At 26.0% G+C, this 22,777-nt stretch overlaps 2 protein-coding genes across 14 annotated transcripts in view; both read left to right on the forward strand.

Annotated features, from left to right (window-relative positions):
* Positions 1 to 3,641: 3,641 nt before the first annotated feature.
* On the forward strand, positions 3,642 to 9,761 carry LOC126905394 (uncharacterized). Of its 4 annotated transcripts, XR_007703992.1 has the most exons (10): positions 3,642 to 4,015; positions 5,463 to 5,603; positions 5,691 to 5,868; positions 6,221 to 6,404; positions 6,452 to 6,623; positions 6,687 to 6,920; positions 7,133 to 7,477; positions 7,766 to 7,958; positions 8,216 to 8,279; positions 9,276 to 9,423. XR_007703992.1 is itself a non-coding variant. In XM_050685045.1 (9 exons), exons 1-9 carry the CDS (start codon positions 3,830 to 3,832, stop codon positions 8,221 to 8,223), a joined length of 1,641 nt encoding a protein of 546 aa, XP_050541002.1. In that variant the 5' UTR covers positions 3,642 to 3,829; the 3' UTR covers positions 8,224 to 8,899. The 4 variants fall into 4 exon arrangements, 3 of the variants coding, with proteins under 3 accessions (XP_050541002.1, XP_050540999.1, XP_050541000.1); XM_050685045.1 differs by lacking the exon at positions 9,276 to 9,423 and having other exon boundaries at positions 8,216 to 8,899; XM_050685042.1 differs by lacking the exon at positions 8,216 to 8,279 and having other exon boundaries at positions 3,643 to 4,015; positions 9,276 to 9,761.
* Positions 9,762 to 13,288: 3,527 nt separating this feature from the next.
* LOC126905384 (protein Gawky) overlaps positions 13,289 to 22,777 on the forward strand; it is a 28,151-nt gene continuing 18,662 nt past the window's right edge. For 3 of the 10 annotated variants that reach the window (XM_050685023.1, XM_050685024.1, XM_050685018.1), the window contains exons 1-3: positions 13,291 to 13,485; positions 21,456 to 21,559; positions 21,862 to 21,897. In XM_050685023.1, coding sequence (XP_050540980.1) covers positions 21,506 to 21,559; positions 21,862 to 21,897 — 90 coding nt within the window. In that variant the 5' untranslated portion in view covers positions 13,291 to 13,485; positions 21,456 to 21,505. Of the gene's footprint in view, positions 13,486 to 18,979; positions 19,212 to 19,714; positions 19,828 to 21,455; positions 21,560 to 21,861; positions 21,898 to 22,777 lie in introns of those variants that run through there. The other 7 variants (XM_050685020.1, XM_050685019.1, XM_050685015.1 and 4 more) reach the window with 6 other exon arrangements.

The following is a 22,777-nucleotide window of genomic DNA, read 5'->3' on the forward strand; positions in this document are numbered from 1 at the left end:
ATATCCTGATTAAGATAAAGTATGTCAAATGAAAGAGAAATTATTAAAAAATATTATTTCTTATAAAAAAAATTGTGTTGATCCATACACTTTTCAATAAGTTAAATAGCATTATAAAGTTGAAAAAGTTGTCATTTTAAATCCCCCCCCCCCGTGATCATTTGACGTATCATTGAAAGAAATGGTGATATTTTTTTAATTTCATGAGTTTATTTCGTCTTTTATTATTTATTCAAACCGATTATAATTTTTATCATTGAAACTGTTATAAAATTATAAATTTTTTTCTTTTTAGGTCGGGAAAATAAACCAATCATAATATTGAAATGAATATTTTAAACTTCATTACAATAGGATAATTAGAAATAATTATTTTAATGTAATCGGCACACTACTCTTTCTTGAAATTAATCAATAATGAGAATATGGTACATCACTGAGCTTGTTAATGTTTATTTAAATCTTCGAAAAATACTGTTCACTATTGAATAGTCACTAATTAAGTTGCACATAATATTAGATAACTTTTAAAATATAGCTTCTTTTTTTATGCAATAAAAATGCATAAATATCACATTATTTGTAGGGTTTTTCGTTTTTTCTTGTTATTTAATCGTTTAAACTAAAAATAAACTACATCACAGGACTCCCAGTAAAATTTCAATACAAATTGATGAGTCACACTAATGTGAAATTTTTTTCTAACTTTGAACCCAAAGTTCAGGGGAGGGCGCAAAAGTTACAAAAAATCGAGTGACCACTCAATTTGTATGAGAATTTTGCGGGAAATATTGTGGTATGATTTATTTTTAATTTTAGAGAAATTCGGGGGGGTTATTTCAAAATTCCTCCAATTTTGGAGAAAAAAAAACGAGATCCTATTTTACACTTCACCAGAATACTCGCCCATACATTACTATGGTTCGAAAGATTTACACCCTCTATAACGTTTTTATAGTGCATGCATTTCTTACGATTAAATTTAGAATTCTCAAAACTCTTTTATTTATCTTACAATAAACATTAGCATTCTGAACAGACCTCCAGAACACGAAAGATACTTAATTGGGGCTCCGAGACAATTTAAGAAGTCGACGACAGAGCCGGATTTCTCATAGGAACAGCTTGGTAGCCAATGATTGAGAGCTCACATAAAGGAAGCTCCCCGAAGCTCAAAAGCTAACGAACTTAGAAGTGTGTACATCGAATATCCAGAATTCTACAACTACTAGAATAAAATCAATATTATTTATTAAAATATTTTACAATATTGTCATAATAATTTTATGACTTTACAACTTTAATGTATTTTGTTAATGTCTGAGGTTGAACCTAAAGTGTAGAGGGTTATAAGTGCAGCTGATTCGATTACATAGACATAATTATATCTCACAACTTCATTGTACCGATGACTAGGCTTATAACATTGACACAGTAACATACGTATTACTACAGGAGGGCAGACTGCACACATAAACACTTTTGGGATTCAAGGCTACCGTGCCATGTATTAAAAGTACCAAACGCCAATTGACTTTTTATCGTAACTATTACTCTTATTGTCTTACACATTAACTTAAATTAACTAATAAACACTTTATTTCCTCTCACCTGTTGTCCTCGCGTACATCTGAGATGGGAAAATCCACCTAAGTTTTATTCAGGACTTCTTATACTTATTGACAAAATTTTACGCCAGCTGTCGACCTGACGCAATCTTTTACGAATGGTATACAAGTCGTAAAAGTATTCTTATCTCCTTCCACAGGGAAAGCCTAAAAGCCACTTCTTTAAGCCTAAAATTAAGGGTATAACCTTTTTATTATTTTTACAACGACCAATAAATTTAATTTAATTGCTCGTAAAAAAAAAATTATTTTTATTGCAATTTAAATTATGCTGAATAATTAACATCCCTTTCGTTTATCTGGAAAGGCAACGAAGTTAAATATAAAGATGAACTTCTGAATTGGTATACATTTTTATTTGTATTTATAATAAGTGCAATCTCTTTGGTACTACATCAACTACTTTTTGACATATTATTTTATATTATATTTTATAATTATACAAATATTTATTCAAGACAATTAAGAGATAAAGTATCATATTTGTTAGTTAGGGTTATAAAACGAAATTTTCTTTCATATTTTTCTTCTAGCATTCTCGTAATATTACATTAAATATTGGTATAATTTAGAGTACACGCACTTTAATAAGACGTACAGTTAAAATNATCCATCACTATAGAGAATAAGTAAGGGCTAAGTAATAAGTAAGATCACAGTTACTTCTCCAAATGTTTAAGTTCTAAATTATATTATTTCAATCAGTGCTCGAATTGGCCAAAAATAAGTAGGGGAGCTCAACTTAACAATTTGAAAACTGCGTCCCTAGTATTTTGAAGACTTTTTTTTTTTTTTTACTCTTTACTTTATTTAGTATTTATTAATAAATCATATTTCATTATCATACTAATATTAAAAAAAAAAAAAAGAGGTGGTATTTTCTACCGTCCTCCCATCTTAATAAAAAAAAGTAGTTGGGGTGCGCAAAAAAATTTAAAAAAAGTAGAGGAGCTACGTCCCCCTGCGCACCCCCCCCAATTCGAGCACTGATTTCAATTAAATTAATCTTAAAAGGGAAATATTAACCATTAATTTGTTCAGTTTTCTATTGAATACAGCGTTATTTATTCACAAAAAATAATTACTAAGATCAGGTTGAATACTGCTATTTATAATTACTATGCATTAGGGTTTTTAGTGTAATTAATAATAAATAATATTCGAATTGACACACGATAAAAAATAAAAATTAAGTTAATACTATTATAAATTTCTAATTGATATTGTAAACGTGAACAAAAAACGCCCATGTCAATAATATAACTTTATCAACAATATTAATGCATTAAACATATAAATACCAACTATATGTTGTACATCACATATCATTGTGATTACCGGCTTGAATTAAGACATCACATATCTGAAATATTCAGATTCTAATCCCGACTTGGTTTCATATATATTTTATCATTACGATTAATAAAGTAATATTATCATATTCTTGCAAGTGATAAACACATAGTAGTTTAAAATCATGATTTGACAAAAATATCATAAACAGGCAACATTAAAAGGTATGAAAAATTTTAAATCCATTACAATAAAATTATTATGTACAAACTACAATCTAAATAACATAGAATATACATGTATCAATAGTACATTGGAACATTACTTAATTCGTAAGTTATGTTGTACAATAAGTATAGATTCTACGGTAAAATTTTATGATAATATGATACGCTTGCTTTAAAGTAAGCAGATTCAATTGGTCCTCTATTGTCAGAGCTCATTGACGGCTACCGATAGTAAAAAAGTACATACAACGTCTTTGGAGTGTATACAATCCTTTGTTGTTGGCGCGCGCAAGACTCTCACCACACAGCCGGCCTAGATTACAGTGTAGCCGTTCAATAATGCGCGGCATCGGTGACGCCTGAAAATTATTCATTAGCAACGGCGGTGGGGTGGCACACGCCGAGCATAACCGATGATAGCCTTCCCCCTCCGGCCACTACCAACGACAATACCGACCGCCATTTGCGTTTACCGAGAGATTATTAATCGTCCATATGTGATAGCGTCATTTCGTGTGTATACCGTTGATTTGTATGCGTTTTCCGTCGGCCACCCGCACATCGTGATCGTCCCGTTTTTGGTCGTCTGCGAGAAATATTATGTAGTGTGACGTTCTGAACTTAGTGCGAACCGTTAACTTAAGCTGGAGCCAAGTTTTTGTCTGTACAAGTGAAATAACGATGGATAACAGTAACGGCGAAGTGAAACTGCCGCCGCCGCCGCCGCCACCACAGCCGATTAACACAGTGACGGATCTCTATCAAATATGCCGTCTTTGTCTGAACACGTTGCAAGTGGACGAAGGTGAATCCGTTTTCAATAACCAGGTTCCTTCGTTGCCCGAAAAGATATATCGTGTATTTGGGGTAAGCTGCAAAATTTGTTTATGGCGGTTTTGTTAACAGGAAGAAAATATTGTTAACAGATAATGGGGAAAAATACAAAAACGTGATAATGCGGTCCGGCGGACCGATAATGGCGTTGCGCGGTTTTATCATAATTGTCCTCTGCCCCGGTTCCTTCGTTTTATCTCATCGTTTCTATTTTGATGATTATATGATATTTATTATGTATTAGAATAATGTTCTATGTAGACTACAGCGGCTACGGTCACAGTGTTGAACCTTGCCGTTGTCTATGACCATTTATTAACGGGCGCGCGCTTTATTGATAATGGCGTCCGCTGCCGCCTGATAGGCCATAACATTGTTTGGCAATATGTAATCACCAAACCAATGGTTCAACGTATTTTATTATTATGATATATTATTGTTTATATTGCGCGTTTTCTATTCATTACTTATATCTTCCTAATTTTTTTTCTCGATTCTATTTCATCATTCTACCAATTTTTTTTTTACCGTTCATAAAAAGTATTATTTTTATGTTTTTATTCTATCTCCTTTCTCATCGTTTTATCTAATCACACATTTTTTTTTTTATTGGTCTCCGGGAATAATGATAGTACCCATTTATTTCTCTCCCCACTCCATTCAAACAGGTTTTATTTTTAGACGCCCCAGTATCCTGTGCCCCTTAATAATAGAGTTTAAGCATTACATTTCTAGTATACATCAGTTTATATTGCTAAAACAAAATGTTTTACTGTCCAAAGATTAATGTATTCATTTATTGTCCTTCATGTATTTGATTATTGTTAGTTTCAAATAATGTATTTACTAAACTATTAAAAGTTACATTTTTTGATGAATTTTTTGGTTTTTTTTATTGAAAATTATCCATAAGGTAGAATAAAAATTCTATTAGCAATTACTTCTAATCATATCGAATTTATAACATTTTTTTTAATGATAGTTAAACTGCACTAAAATTTATTTGAGTTAAATCTACAACTTGTTATATATTAAATAAAATCATAATCCTCACAATTTTCTTTAATCAAATTATTTAATTTTTGCTTTTAAAATTCTAGAGCATATAATCATGTAAAATATATTTGAGTGAAGAAAAATATTATTAACCTGATTGTTGAAACCTTTTAAGATATAAGAATTTTATATTTTCAAAATAAAACTTGGTTAAAAAAAAGTTAATTGTAGTATTTTAAAATAATATCCTTAAATAAATACAAATATTTATTATTCTTTGAAAATTTCAATATAGCATAACAATTATTTTCATTTATGTGGACTGATTATTTTATCATATGAAACTATTAATTTTTATTTGTTTTATATAACTGGTAACAGGTAGTTTTTTGATATGAAACAGCTATTATTAAATTTAAAATCCATAATATCTCACTTGTAATTTAATTTTGAAAAAAATTATATAATTTATTTTATTTTTAAGGTCCAAATTACTGATGCTAAGGATTTGCCTAATAAACTTTGCTCAAAGTGTGTACAAAATACAGAACAATGTTACAGTCATAGAGAAACCTACAAGCGTCAAGAACGTGTTCTTCATGATATGCTTAAAAAATCATCAGCAGTAAATTTCTTCTATTTTTAATTTAACTTTGATTCAATCTTTATAGATATGACAAGCAAAACTTATATAAATGTAATTATTTCGTAGGAAGAAATTAAAAATTCTCCAAAAACTGAATATGTATATAGCCCTGCTGATTCAAATCATTCATCATCTTCAGGTTTAGGAGTTGATGCTCGTTATGTTAAAACTACAAATTCTGCAAGTAATAATAATTCTACTACATCACCACCTTATGAAACTAATGCGTCACTTGCGTCGCATGGTAAGTAAAATGAATTAAAAGTTAACATAAGTTTAAGATATTTAGATGAAAGAAGTCTGTTATGTGTCCCATCTTTCTATTCAGTGAATATGAAAATTATGTATTCTACTTTTAATTTTCCTTGAAGAGAAAATTTTTTAGTCTTAAATTTATCAAATTAAAAAAATTGTTTTTAATTTATCTAAATATAATGTAATAATTTAAAAACCTTTATAATCAGATATTATTAAAATTAAAAATTAAAGTATATACTCAATAAAAAAATATTCATTTCTAGTACTAGAAATATTGTATAATAAAAAGTTGCATGTGACATGTATTTTAATTCAGAAAATTATTTATAAATATATAGTTGAAGTTATTCAAGGTTGTGATGAAATGGCCGCTGAAGTAACAATAGCTCATGATTCAGAAGAAACTGTATCTGGTGATGATACTATCTGTACAGATAACAATGCTGAGTATGGTACATATAATGATGATGAAAATATTATCGTAGTAAAAACTGAGCCTGATGATGAATATGAAGAGGAATAGTTAGTATCTTAATTTAAATATAATATTATTTTTCATTAATTTAAAGTTATTATTATAATAGTAAAAATGATGATGGCTCTGAAAATTATGACCACCAAGGGGGACCAAAGGTCATTGCTAGTGTTCAGTTTCCTATTGTAAATGGTACAATTGTTAATGGTACTCATAAAATTGGTCAAAAACAATTCTCTCTTGTGAACTGCATTCCAACTTCTTGGGTAACTATTTTTTTTTTTTTTTATATATACTTTTAATAAAAACATTCAAATTATTTTTTATAGACGTCAAGTACTGGTAAAGATCGTCGTAAACAAAGTTGTCCAACAAGAGCATTGGAATTGAGTGGATTCCGAGCACAAGTTGCTGGAGATGACACTAACTCTTCAGATGAAGGAAATGGTCCTAATTGGACAACAAAAAAAATTCGATCTAATTCACCAGCAGTTATTGTTAAGCCAGCTTATGCTTGGCCAAATTTACAAGGTAGTGGCCAAACACTTATTTTTCAAACAAAGGTTAGTTTACTTACTATTCATTATTATCTCTCTTTATCATTTTATACAAATAATTTTGATATTATTTATGTTTAATTTAGCTATAAATTAATATATTTAATACTATTATAACTATTAGAAGTTGTGTAAAATACATAGAATTAAAATATAATAGTGTAACATAGTTATTAAATTTTAAACATAATGATAATTAATAAAAAAAAAAAATTTAGAATCCTGATGGTACAACTTCAGAATTACGTCCTCAAGTGATGCAAGTTGGCGAGTGGGCTAATAGTCAAGGACAATCTAATGCTCCAACTGATCCTTCAGATCGTATGGGCATGTTACTTTTTGCAGCCACACATATTCAAGAATTATCTACTGAAAGTGATGATGGTCAGTCACCTGGTACTCCTAAAGGAGCCACTGTAGTTCGTGGCAAACTAGTTTCCTCTGACCAAAAACGTAAAATTTATCAAACGCAAGCCACAATAAGACGATATTCAGATGGCCATCAAGTACAACAGCAAGTTAAAGATATGAATGCTTCACCTAATATACCTAGAAAACGCACGGTAAAATTTTTTTTTATCACTATTGTTAATGTTACCTTCAGAAAATCATAACCAGTCTTAGATAATGTATTGTTAATTATTATCTAAAAAAAAGACTCAGTTTAGGTTTTAAATCTGCAACACAAAAGTCATTGTGTTAAAAAAAACTTTACTACTTTTGTTTGGTTGGGTTTGGGTGTATCAATACACTTTTGTTTTAAGTGATATGATAGTGTGTGATGAATGCGATACATCATATTATAACTTTGATACATGAATAAATATGAACATTCTTATATTATTTTTTAGGCCAGGGAATCGTCTGTTCAAAGAATGTGTAGTAATTGTGGAACAACTTGTTCAACAATATGGAGACGATTAAATGAAGATCCAGTTTGCAATGCTTGTGGATTATATTATAAACTGCATGGAAAAATAAGACCCCCAACTATGCGACGTGATACTATTCACACCAGGCAACGTAGAAAACGTTCTGATAATGGTTAGCATTCTCACCTTTTTACTTTTGCTAGAAAGTTTTTTTAGTACATTTTTCTTCTTATATAATCTTGAAATACACTATACACCTTAATATTTAAAAAACAAAAAAAAAAAATTCGGACGCCTCCTTTCTATCATAAACTAACAATTTCCTAGATACTTTATTATTCACTTGTCATGTAGTAGTACTTAGCTAAGTGCCAAATTTGTATTTTATTATTATTTTGTTGGTACACTAATATATTTATGCGATCACAGCACATTAAAACTATAATTAAATGGTGGTCAGGACAAAATTACAAGATTATTGAGCAAGCTTCAGGTAAGAATGCCAAAGCGGTAACACTAGATGATATTAAGTTTTAACTCATGTTAATTTTTTCAATTTAATTGCTTGTAATGCTTAGATTTAATAACTTATTTTTTTGTTTTAACTTAATTACATATTATAACAGCAACATTTAAATTATAAGAATAATTTTACTTTGTTGACACAACCCCAGTATTTTAAGCAATAAACAAATTCAAATTAGAATGTATAAAAACAAACTAATGTGAAAATAATTTTAAGCCTTGATTATTGACATTTTTTGTGAGAATTAAAATATGGGACATAGTTCATGTTTCTATTTTCAAAAAGTTGTTTGTAAAAAGAAAACTATTATTAGATAAAATATATTTATCAAAAGTAATTTGGTCTTTTAAAATATATTAAAGTTAATATATTCAATAGAAAAACAAATAACTGAATTGTTTTTACTCTTTAAAATCAAAATTTGTATTGAAACTTAAGTAAAAAATTTCTATGTGGCATATCTTTTGTTATTTGTCTTTTTTTCACATACTTTTAAATTTATGTGTTTGTACATTTTTATGTTTATTTGAAATTTTTTAATGTAACTGTAGTTCATCTAAAAATATAGTATTATGTCAATCCTCAAATATTTTGTTATAGTTTTTTTTTTATTTAATATGTAATATACAAAATGTGATGGGTGAATTAAACTCTTATGGCTAGTATAATATGGCTTCTATATACATGCAGTTATTTTGGTGGTTGTTCAATATTTCTTGCTTAGTAAAAAATCAATTAACTTATTTTTATTTTATCATAAATTTTACTTGTATCGCTTTATTTTAAAAACTGTAATTTTATTTATATTATTATAAAATCATTTTTTTTATTTTTAATGGTATATTTTATAATTATATTGGTTAAAAAGTGAAATGAAAATGTGGAAAAAAACTTCCCTATAAACGGAGTCGTCCGACTTGACTTTGGAGCAATGAAAATACTTAACAGTTTATTCTTATATAGGTATGGACATAAGCATGAATAAGAAAAAAATCAAAATTAAAAAAGTGGAAGCCATAAAAATAGATGATGATGAAGGGTATGAAGTTGAACAACCACCATCTCCTAATTCTGCAGCTGTTCAAACAATAATAGAAGAACCAGTCCATGATGAAACTCCATTGAATCTCGTCAACAAATAAATAATTATGTTTACCTTATAAGGTTTGGTATATTCCTCATATGTATATTTTTTTATTTCCTAGCATCTGTAAGTGTAGTTAGCATTACTTTAAGTATAAAAACTATTTTATTAAATCTGTATGTGTTCCTGTACCAAAGGTGTAGAAATCACAGTTTTATTAATTTATGCATGCATTACATAATTAACAACTAAATCAAATTGATTTCTTAATTACAATTTTGGTTGTGGAATCAAAATGTTAACTATATAAAAAAAAAAAATAAGGATAACTTAATGATTCTAAAAATATACATAATTTCATTTTTCTCTTTTAAGATTTTTTATATATTAACTGAACTTAATGTTCTATAAATATACTTAACTACCTTTAGATTATACTGAGTTAGATAATTTAATCAATAATTTAAATCATTTATTTATGTATTGGCAGCTTTAGTCTCTCTCCCTGAACACAAACTAAATAATTTTATAAATGAAAAATTGAGTTAAACCTTAGTGTATTATAGCTTTTGTATTATTATTATTTTAAAACCTTATTGACAATACAATATACTAACAATTTACTTTAAACTTGATATGTGAATATCTACCTCTATATAAAACTATAAACTCTCTACTTATTTTTTAGTCATACTTTTAATTATACTTTGTATATAAAAAAAATTAAATAAAACAATATAATTTTTGAAAAATAATGTTAAAGTTTAAAATATATCATGCATATATTTTAATTTTATAAATTGAAACTTTGAATATTTTTTTACAAATTTTTTCTTTTTTCCCATCAATATTATTTACTTTGTGTGCACAAAATGGTGTTGAAATGTATATAATGATTCACATAAAGAATATAATTTAAAGAAAAGTATAAGAAAAATAATGTATTTTTAGTCTATTAATAGTATCGTTTAAACAAACCATATACTTAGTTATCGAGCTTAAGTAACTATCAATGAGTTATTTGTTAAACATTATTAAGTTGAAATATTATTTTCTATTTTTTAGAATATTTATGGAGGTTATTGTACATACATAATTTTAAAATTTTATTATTTTAATCAAATATTCACATTCATCTCTACCAATCTCATGATATAAATATTTTTGGAAACAATGCCAATGATATAAATAAAATTAAAGTATTTTATGAATAATGATCATTAATTTTAAGGTTGTAGATGTTTACCAAAATTTAGGCCAGATTTTAAAATATAAATTGTACATTCCTTAATTATATTTATTACAAATTAGCATAATACTATTAACTATGTATTTCTAATCTGTTGACTCATATTTTATTTAATAACGTAGTTATGACATAAAATAATTAACATTTTGCTACTCGAAAAAAAAAAAAATTTTACTGTTGTAACGTATTTAATATTATTTCTACATATAATTTCAAAACTTAATAATAAAAATTTACTATCTACTTTTTCTATTATGAAAAAAATTACATTAGCAAGTAGTTTTCGTACTTGTTTTTGTTGTAAAAATTTAATCTGTACTTATTTTTTTAGTATTTATCTTAATTCATAGAGTATATTAATTACATGGCTAGAAAATTTAATTTGTTTTGCTTTCTAGTGTTAAAAATAATTTACTATATTGTTTAGTATTAAATTTTTAAAAATATTTTCTAACAAAAAAATATATATATTAATATGTCTTCTTTTTAGCTTTTATTAAATCTATACGGTTTTAATTTAAAAATGTATGTAAAAAAAATTTAAATACTTAGTTGATGATGTAATTAAGATATATTAAAATTTAAAACATTATTTTATTAAGTTAAACAAATGTTGTTAAATAGTATTATCCAATGTTTTCCCTTATCGTTCACCAACATTATTTTTTAATGAAATATTCTTTATTTTTTACTTGTGTTATATATGATGTAAAAAATATATTTTAGGAAGGTGGGGATATAAAGATTAGAACCGAGTGAAAATAAATTTTATCTAAATAATTTATACACAAAATGAGAATTATTTTTAATAATAAGCTTAGCAGATATTTTAAAAATATGTTGTGAAATATATATACTAACTTCAATATATGGAAACGCTACACGAAACTATAAATTTTTTGTGATCATATAAACCGTATGAAAATTCTGAAAAATTCATGCTAATAATAAATATTATACTATGGTCACAGTTAGTGATAAGAGGATAGTTCATAGCTTTTTAGAATATTAATGCCTCGAAAAAAAGATTTATTAAAATAAATAATGGTAAGTCCAACGCTCTATTTTGATATATCTAGGTGTGATAAAAACGGCCCTTCGTTACATACCATACAATACTAATTTTATTTATGATAACTATTATTAAATAAAAACAATTAGGAAATTATAAAGCAACTTTTAATGAGATAAATAAAAATTAGTTTTTTAAATATACAGCCATGAATTCAGTATTTAGAGGTGGTTCAGAAGGGCAATAGGCCATCAAGCATTTTTAGAGACTAATTTTAATATTAGAGAAAACGTTGATTTTTTTGCTCATCAATATTATTAAAACGTGATTCTAAAAAAATTGGGACATAAGTTCATGATGCCACCCTATACCAAAATTCTAAATACGACCTTGTTTAAAACTGACATAAATTAAATAGGAATTTTCGACCACTACGTCATTTAACCATTCCGGAGCGAGATCGTTGCCAACCGCCACTTCCGGTTTGGTGAGACATCCAGGCTGGGACTCAAATTTTTGACGCGGACTCACTTGACCACAGCCGACACTTCCTCTGAGGTGACCACCATGCCAAACTGTCCAAATCTAAATATATTTTTATAATACGTATTATTGTTATATATTGTACTATAGTACAATATAAATAGTAACTACTCTCAAAAAAAATGTACAAATGAGTAATACAAGTTTTTAACGTATATAATCTAAAGGAAAATTTTGATAATTAGTGGATGGATACAAAGTGCATTAAAAGATCAATACCCTTCTTCTCAAACTTAGAATTATTTTCAAATAAACGGACGTTTTTAAAATTTTATCTCTTGCACTAATTTAAATACTACCATAAACAATTGGAGACTAATTTCCATACCGACTGACATCAGTCGATTACATAACCTATTAATCGTTGTTACTAATATTGATATCAAAAATGCACTAAGAATTATGATAAAACAATCTAAATTAATAAGATTAATTATGGTATATTTTAAATTAGAAAAATTCTTATTGCAATCCAGTGAGTGAACGATAAAAATTGTACTGTTATTCGATAGGTACAATTTATAAAAATTGTCTTTCAAAATAAGTTGTAACCTTCTCCTTTAGTAAAATTATACTAACTATACTTGCTAAGAAGAAGACAGTGTTCTATCGGACAGATAGAAAATTGCAATAATATTGAACAAATATTACAACTGATAAACACCACAAAAATTTAATATCTACTGTAAAATTTAAATTTTGAAATTCTTCAAAAATTAGTAAGTTTATTTGAAATCTTAACCTTTAACAATTCAAATTATACCAAACTACCATTTAGAAATAATTTTTATAATAAAATTTAACAAACTTTTTAGTATTTAAAAACATAATATGAACAAAATTAAAACTCAATTTTTTTTAAGAACTAATTAGTATCACTTACGATACAAACTAAGTATTCTTGTAATATTTATGTACTTTTTTATATTCTATGGAGTATGTACTTTTTATTTATAATTATTTTATATTAAATAAAACTAAAAGTTATAAAATTGATTATTAATAGCGGGCTAAAATTTATTCTTCCATGGATTGTGTTATGCGCATTCGCGAGTAGTTGCGATGGTTCGGCCGGACAGATGCGCGGTATTACTGCGGCGCTGTATATTTTCGTTGTCTTGTCCCGTTTTAATCATAAACAAAAATGGCGTCTGCTGTGTCTTGTTTGGATACGATTCGCGAGTGTTGACGTTTTCGCGTTGAAATATCGGTGAAAAATTGTCGGTTTTATTAATCTTGTCTGACTACTAATTCCTGTGATAATATCAGAACATATTAACATAAGGTATGTAGAAATTTTTATGGGTTTTACATTTTATTTTTAGAAAAAAGCTTCTACTATTACATTACACTTATAGTCATTTTCAATTGCGACATATTAAAGTTGGTTTTTTCACCGTTTAACTTAGACTTGACGATTGATGTACGAAACAATCTTAAATGTATAACAATAGTCGGTGTATTTATTATATTTTTGTGTGATAGTCATTAAATAAATTTACTTTGACCTTTAATGAAAATATAATCAAAATACGGAGGATGTAATCAAAAATGTTGAGGTAAAAATCAACCGACCTATAGGTATTTAAGAAAAACGAACTTCATATGGAACATTAAACCTAGTCTGCGATAATTTTATATTTTCAAGTTGGAATTTTTAAAAAAAGAAGAATTAGTCTATTTAATTTTGTTAAAATTTTTGACTTATCAAAAATAAAAAAATAATTTGCAATTGAATATTTTTTGGATATTTCATTACTCAAATATAAGTAATTTAATGAAGCAGCTGTTTTTGGTCCTTAATAGTATCAGTTTATTTAAGTTTTACTATTGAAAATTAATCATAATCTACTATACTTCAGGACCAATAAATTGTTTTATTTTTCAAGTATCATAAACACAAAAAATATATATATATGTATGTGTTACTTAAAATATATATTATTATTTTTAGTAATGTTGTATTATAAACTATTCAAAGTTATTATTTTTAATCCTTTTATTTCATTTTTAATGTATTTTAGACTAGGGTATTTTATAAATTGCTTCAAGTTTTTTATGGTTAAGTTCATAATTATTAATATTTCCATATTTTAAAGTTATTTTATTTTTTAATTATACTACAGAAACTAATAAGTTATTTTGTAATTCTTGTAGTTCTTCGAATTGCCGTTAAACAATTTATAAATGATATATTATAAAAAAATATGTATTAATACTTTATTATTTAGGTTAAATTTAATATTTATTGATTTTTATTTATTATTAATGCTCCATTTATTGCAGTTATTCATTTTATTGCAATTTTTAAAATTTATGAATGTTTGAAAGTTTAATTATTTATTTATTACCTTTTTTTTTTATTAAGCTTATGCTATCTGCATATTGTAATATTACCAGTGTTTATAGACAGTGTGTAAAATTAATTTTTATAAAAAAACATTTTATATAAAAAATTATATTTTTAATCATTTACAAAAAAAGATGATGAACTACGATAATTAAATTTGAATATTTGACTTCTATCACTTGTGCAATTTTTGGAAAAGTTGATAATTAGAAATTTATAATGACCATCAAAGGCTTTTTTTGTCATCAAAATTTAGTTATTTGTATTAATAATAAATTGATATCAAAAATTATAAAGAAGCAGTTTCCAAGTTTAAAATTCCCGTTATATAATACTAATTTTGTGTCTCTGTGTGATAAAATATTATATTTTTTTTTATTATATTTTTCATAATAATATTAAAAAATCTAACCCATGGTATATTAAACAAAAAGGAGTTTAGGGCAAACTATAAGAAAAAAACTCTGCCAATGTATTTATTATAATTCTTCTTAATTTTTAATTTTATTCAAGATCGATCTAAATTGATAGATTTTATGAGATTTTTGTAATCTAATCAAAATAATAATTTTTCATTAAACTAAAAACACTAAATGTTATTACATTGTAGTAAATATGTCTTTAAATTTAAATTATAGTGAAATAAAATATGTATTTCCTATGAAAATTACATTAAATGTAAATTTTATAGTGCTATATCCAGTTGTATAAATACTAAAAACAGATATTTGTGGAGGTCTACTCATGCCTTTCCTCCAATTATTTTCAAATTATATTATTATTATTATCATTATTATATATATATAGACCCCATAGACATAATATTACTATACATATATTGTTAACTAGTTAGTATTATATGCAAGAGAAAAAAATTTTGTTTAGCTTCCTTTTTGAAATACAATCCGGGCTATGAATACAAGTCTTTGGTTATTATTTTTCATGTAATTTATTAGTTTTGAATTTTTTTATTATTGTTATTTATCTTTCAGTAAATATTTTGTTTTTGATTTTATTACATAATACAATGTGTTCATATTTAGAAATCTGAGGAAAATACTTATCCTTTGTAATATTTTTTAGGGCCTAATTTTGTACTATTCTAAGATGTAGTTTTAAGTAGCAATAAGCTTTATTTTCTACGTTTTTGAAGAAATTAAATAAGTGTTTTGGAAAGTAATTTCTTCAATACCCTTGATTAAAATTGTTTTGTTCATCATTCATAATTATAATAGTCATTAATAATTAAAAGCTATAGGCTCGTGGATGGTTGATCAAACTGGAGTTTTACAGCGACAAAAATCACAATATCCTCAATGCAGAAGGCAAGGGAAAACTACTGCATTCAACACTATCCGTTGTATACACCAATTTAACTTAAATTGACTGGTATCAAACAAACCTGGTTGATAAGAAAAATCTAAACAGAGAAATACAGTTTTATTTGTTAAATTATGGAATGGGCCTAGGACGAACCCAAAATCTTTAAATCTGGTACTTTGAATTAGGTTATTGTATATTCTTAAGACAAGGGATTAAGTCGTTTCATTTAAAACTACTCAAATATTGATTAAAACATTCAAGTTATAACCAAATTAATTAACGATTTTTATTTTTTTTTGTAAATTTCTGGTGTGTTTGAAACGTAATCTATATACAAATTACTTAATTACATTATCTATTTTAGTCATGAGTTCCAGTGCGAGTATATTTTTTCTTTTAATTAAATAAAATATAATTTTGTCATTAAGAATTTTAATTAAAGTTTATATCATTGAAGTACAAAGTTTTTAAATTTATGGTATACTTTCATTAATTGCCATTAGTACCGATTGATAATGAAAACGTAATAATAACATTATTGATAACCTAAAAAATGCTCTTGTTTGTGAAATGTTGTGTTATTTACTTAAATTGAACGTTGGCGGCCATTTTTAAATTTTATTGTAGTAATATGAAGTGAGGCTTATTACGACGGGTGTGCCATTACTATACGGCTTTTATTATATTGTATTAGTAACGACCAGACAATCGAGTATCACTAAATTTTTGTATTAACAAAATTAATGTTTGGTAGGTATTAATTCCGTTTGATAAAAATTGGCTGTTGTGATTATGAGCATGTAATTGAGAGAAAAACCTAGTGATAGCATTTCAGGATAAATTACGCAGTTACATTACGGTATTATTGTACAGTGAAATATAACCTTGATCGCGAGCTCTTAGCGATTTTGTTTAGTGTACAGCATCCAATGCGGTGGATGGTCGTTTTACACATGCGCGCGAGGTACGGTTTAGCAAGCAGTGTGACCAATAGTTTACACACTGGTTTTTTTTTTACATTACTAATTTTTAGTATACAATATAAATTATACCTCCCCGTGGCCCTCAGGGGACCAAGCGACATTTTAACCTATAGCTATGCTATAACATATTGAAGTCTTCGAGTATGTTTATTTTTATATATCTCTACAATACCGTTAAAAAAACAATTAGGGTTGAACCGTTAGCAGTTATGATCGACCATCGGTATTAACGTTTTGTATAATGCATGATATTAAAAATGTAGTTTACAGGCAATCTAGTGTCGGATTTTTAATTTTGTATAAGGGTTGATAAATAGTTATTAAAATGTTTTACGTGAACTAGCGTTAGACGACTTTCACTTACTCGTTGTTTATCACGGCAGCCATAAGTCAACGACCTCTTTATTAAGTTTTAATAGAAAAATGTTTGTATTATTTTGTTTTTTTTTTTTATCTATTTTTCGTCAAATTTTTAATAGGACACAAAAACAGATTTTATATAGTTTGCTATTTTTATCTTCGATGCGAACCCGAAAAGATGTTAATTTTATTGTTTTTTTTTTTTTTTAAGTTTGTCTTCTCAACTCTCACCGGGCCGATTTCTTTCAACGATATGTCAAAAAATCACAAATTGTATCTAGTTGAAGACATTTAAAGTTAAAAAAAATTCCCTGTAAATGGAGGAAATCCCCCAAAAAATTACAATGTTTATAATCGGTAAATTTTGATATTTTTTTCTTAAAACTACCATAACTTTTTCAAAAATGAACAAATCAAAATAATTTTTTGTTATATAGACACCTTAGATATTTATATTTCACTTGATATAATTTTTTTGAAAACTGGCCCTTTACTTGCCTACAGGGACGAATTTAAAAATAGCAAAATATTCACAAAAGTTAATTTTTTTAACTTAACTTTTGAAAATGTCCCGGAAATACTGCTTCCATTAACATATGTTAAATTAAAGCTTATGTTACGTACTATAAATTAAAAGAAAAAAAATGTGTCATGTTTTATATCAATTTTCATATGTGCAAATGGCCGTTTGCCATTAAACAATTTATTAAATATTTAATAAACAAATTTATATTTATTCATGTATTATTCTTATATATCCTTAAACTTGTAATCAGGGTATAAATAGGGAAATAAAAATTGATTTTACTTTTGGAATAATAATTTTTTTTTGTTATTTGTGTTAATTTAAGGGGGTTCGTCAATACAATTTAACAAATAATTTATGTAATAAAAAGTTTTCGTTTTTAGTAGGGTTAGTTCTGTATGATAGAGAACCAACTAGTATTGTTGAATAAATACTCTTCTATAATATTGAATAAAATTAGTTCTTTATTTTCATTCATTTATTTTTGTGGCTGCAGTAAAATTGTGTAGGTCGTTCAGAAGCCACTTCTACTATATTTACCTTTACAGTTAATTTTACTTTCTAATTCTGTGGTATGGTTTAACAATAATTTTATATATATATATATTATTTTTAAAATTATTTTATTTATTCATATCATTGTTGTTTGTGTACTAATGGTATTCTGATGCAAAACTATTTTTAGTGATGTTAGTCATTAGAAGATATGTATAATTTCTTCCGATTCATAATTTAGCATGAGTTATTTATTTATGTAATTCATTTTCATTTAGGTTTTATCTACTATTGTAAGTTCAACTATTATTATAAATTTAAATGTGTCGTAAGAACGCACCGGGACGTTTAGTTGATGTGAACGGTAGTGTTTGGAATGAAAAGAAAGACAAAATGAAACGTCTGTTGTAGCCATCGGTGTTTTGCCGTATGTCCGCGTTGTACTGGATCAATTTTTATTGTTGCGCCGCTGTGCTAAACGGAGGGAGTGAAGTTTGACTGAACGGAATAGGTGAACCGGATCGTCGGCGATTGGCCGACACGACTACATTAGAACGATGCCCTCTCGAGCACCGTTCGGTCGTGTGTCTAATTTCTACAGCGTCGCTCGTGTACTACTTCGTCTGTCGTTGTTTTCCTCTCATCCCGTTAAAAACGTTAATAACAATCTATAATTCTAATTTGTTTTGATTATGCATAAGATGAACGAAAAATTGTCGGTGTGTGCTTCAATAGTAAATTTCTATATTGAACTCATTTCATTCTTTTTTTTTTAATAATGATTTATTTTTTAATCGCATAAATATTACTGATAAGAAATTTTAAGATAATTATTAATCCTATGACTAAATCTTTAACGAATCTGTGTTACTAGTGTAATATTAGTTTTTAAAACCAATGTTAAGTTAATATATTTGCATAGTGATATATTACGATTTCTGGATTTTCTACTTACGATCTTATGTCGTCTCAAGGTAAACATTCCATTTTGTTTTAGTAAATATATACATCCTAATGAAGTGGAAATCTATCGACTTTAAAGAGCTCTATGTTATCTTAGTATGCATTTTTTCCAAATGCCTTTTATCGTTTTTTATGAAATTGTAATTTTATAGTGACTAGCAAATCTTGCCACTCAATATTTAGAAAATTTTCAAGTTTCCGTATTTAGGTTTAGTGTAGATTTAGAAATAAGATTTTTTTGTATCATTATTTCTGCACTTTTTATTACACCTAAAACATTAAGTAGTGAATTGATTTTTGTTAATACACTATTAACAGTGATGACGTTGCTTAATTTTGCAAATATTCCATGTGTGTTTAGTTGGTATTACTGCTAGTATAGTTACTGATAGCGTCGACGCCAGCAAAGCTTTGATTTAATAAGTAACAGTGGTGATGGTTAACATTAATAATACCACAATCGTTGATGTATCATCATCAACTTAATCACTAAATAGTATTTTGAAATATCAGTGGTAGATTTTGATATTGTGTTTTTTTGTACTCGGCGTGTCAGTCTGTGCCTTCGTGTTTTGAATGTTGCGTTATTTCTTAGATTTTTTAATTTTATTTAGACATATGATGAAGGTACACTTAAATTTTTTACAAAATGTATTATTATGATACTTGTTATTCTTAATCCTATAAAATTTGAACGATTTTTTTTCTCGTGGAATATAATTATATGTATAATTTGTAATTGTAAACCTTTATCAGAACTGTAGTCAGAAGATGTCTAGGAGGGGTAATAGCCTCCCTAAAAATTCATAGGGTTGAATTTTAATATTATGAATCAAAACCTACAAATATTGTTAACATACAGCTAAAAAATATATATATTCTAATATTGATAGTTCAGATTTAGGTGATGTTTTGTGTACTTTATTTTATTTTAAGATAATCATCATAATTTCAATGAAAGTTTATATAAAATTATTGTTTTTTTTTAATTTCCAACTCTGTTGCTCTTAAAATAATAATTGTGTTAAGAAAATGCATATAATTCTTGATTTACAAATTATAAAATATTTTTTTAATTCGACTTAATTTTTTAAAATGGCAACATACATGTTAAACTAGTTTAAAAATAATAATAATCTTAAGAATAAAATTGGTAAATAGCAGTTTTTAAACTAGTACTTCAGAAGTTATTAAATACATTTTCATATATATACAGCAGAGGTAGAGTTTGTGACAAAATGATGTGTAATAATAAAAAAAATAAGTCCACATACTATATAATGGAAACATATTATATAAACTTAAAATCAAGAAATATATGAAACCAAAAAAAAAAAAATTGTAGTAATTAAATGTTTTATTCTATATATGCATAATGATGTGAATATATTTAAATGAAGACCATTGATTGTTATTTTGAACTCTCTCACTGAATGCTATAACTAAACATTTGATTAAAAAAGTATTAATTGTAATTTAATTACAGTTATAAATCCCTTCCATCTTAACATATTAATATTTTCTTATGTAGAAGTAAAGTTTATAAACCATTCCTCAATTTTTTAAAAACTTTATTGGTAAAATATTGAGATGCTATCATTAATATGAAGTTTTTTATTTTTCTTAATTGTTCAATTTGAAAAATATAATTTTCAAGTTGTAAACTTTTAGCTGTGCATAAAACTTCATATGTACAGTTTTGACCACGTGACAGCTTGAATTGGAACAATGTGAAGTCTAATTTTTTTTATAAATGTTGGATTTATTGCATCATTTCTCATTCCAATGCTGAAATTTAAAAAAAAAAAACGTGTCAAAAGTATAATAATTTCAGATATTTTTGTCTCTTTTGAAAATGTGAATATGTTAATATTACACTTAGCTATCTGACTAATATTTCCATGTTTATTGTAGGCTTCTCATTCTTTTTTATTATTTTATGGAATATATATATTTAGAGGATAATTGAAATAATAATTGATATAATTTAAACAATTTTAGACCTAAACCTATTTGTTGCTTATTAATGAGTATATTATAATAAATTATCTTAAAATTCCTCAGTACAATGATGAGAATTTATTTAATGATGATAAGTTATCAAAATTTGAACTCTCTCACTGAGTACCAAGGTTTTAAAAATCTTAAATCCATTACTTAACTATTTTTTATTATATTTTTAAAACTTAGTCAATTTAGTTGGTAACTAGTATTAAAATTTTATATAATAATACTAATAAAGGTATGTTTAATAGATTCCTGTTATATGTATCAATTTGCCAAAGAATAAACAGTTTTAAGCCTGATGGTGATATCATGTGCATCTAATACAAATGGTTCAAATACTGTTCAAAAAAAAGTAATTTATTATTAATGCTAATGAAAGTTTTGCTAGATGCATAATTCATAAATGAATGAATGTAAAAATAAAATAAAATCTTTTTTTCTTTGTTTTGTTGTTTTTAATATAAATATGTCAATATAAATGTTTGTTGTGGTATATTATTTCAAGTAGAAAGAGTTCTATTATGGACTAATAATAAATTTATTTACTTTGAAAATATTATTATTTAATTAACCCATAACTTCTAATTGAACAAAACAATGTTTTATTAATCTTCAAAACTTGAATCAATTTAAGCATTATTTATTTTGTTTTAGAAGGAAATAAAAACAGACAGATCGAAGAGCTTAATGGTAAGTTGATTAATTTATCTAGTCTTAAAAATATTAAATATTAAACTTAAAATATTTCCAAGAAGTTGAGAGACTAAGTCCCTTAATTTTGCTTTATCTTGGTGTACTTAAATTTTAAATATAATTAATTTTACTAAGTACAAAAAATTTACTCTTGCTTTTGTATTTTTAAAATAAATATCAAAAAGCAAAATAAATTAAATCTACATTTTTGAAAGGATTTCAAACATTGAATTTGATTAAATGCAATTTACATAAAACGAAAAAAAAAATGTCCATTCTAATTATTTTGAGTTAATTTTTAGTAATTTCTAATAAACTGACCATAGAAATTTTAGTATAAAATAATGTAGTGTTAGAAGATTTACTGATAAAAAATGTGATATTATCTCATTTTCATAAAAATTATGATATAGATCATTTTAACATCAATTTTAAGCCTGCATACATTGGGAAATGGCCTACAATTTTAAAATTATAATGATGGAATGTGGTGAGGCTATTAATTATACACAGGCCTTCAATTTAGTAGTTGCGACCATCACCATATCATTCCATGAAAGAATAAAGTCAAAAAAACTAAGATAGAAACTCCTACAAGGTTTTTTTTTAATAATTTGATATGAGGGCTAAATTATTATTATTTGAATTATAAGCTATTGATATTCATTTTCATAAAATACTCTGAAACCTTAATCAAATTTTATATTAGGGATAATATTTATATTTTTAATAATTACATACTTAATATATTAATCAATGAACTACATTATTTTTTAAATAATAAGGCAAAGAAAAAAACTAAATTTAAGTGTTTTTTATTATGAAGTTGGGATAAAGGCTAAGTTTTTCTTATTTTTTTTTTTTTTTTTTTTTTTTT

This window comes from Daktulosphaira vitifoliae, unplaced genomic scaffold (assembly GCF_025091365.1).
Source record: "Daktulosphaira vitifoliae isolate Bord-2020 unplaced genomic scaffold, ASM2509136v1 Scaffold_4, whole genome shotgun sequence".
In the NCBI taxonomy this organism is placed as follows: Eukaryota; Metazoa; Arthropoda; class Insecta; order Hemiptera; family Phylloxeridae; genus Daktulosphaira; species Daktulosphaira vitifoliae.

Bases quoted from the DNA above. Each gene is read 5' to 3' on its own strand.
- LOC126905394 (XM_050685042.1), top strand. From the start codon at position 3,830: ATGGATAACAGTAACGGCGAAGTGAAACTGCCGCCGCCGCCGCCGCCA. The intron at 6,921-7,132 runs GTTAGTTTACTT...AAAAAAATTTAG, and splicing joins CACTTATTTTTCAAACAAAG to AATCCTGATGGTACAACTTC. The intron at 7,478-7,765 runs GTAAAATTTTTT...ATTATTTTTTAG, and splicing joins ATATACCTAGAAAACGCACG to GCCAGGGAATCGTCTGTTCA.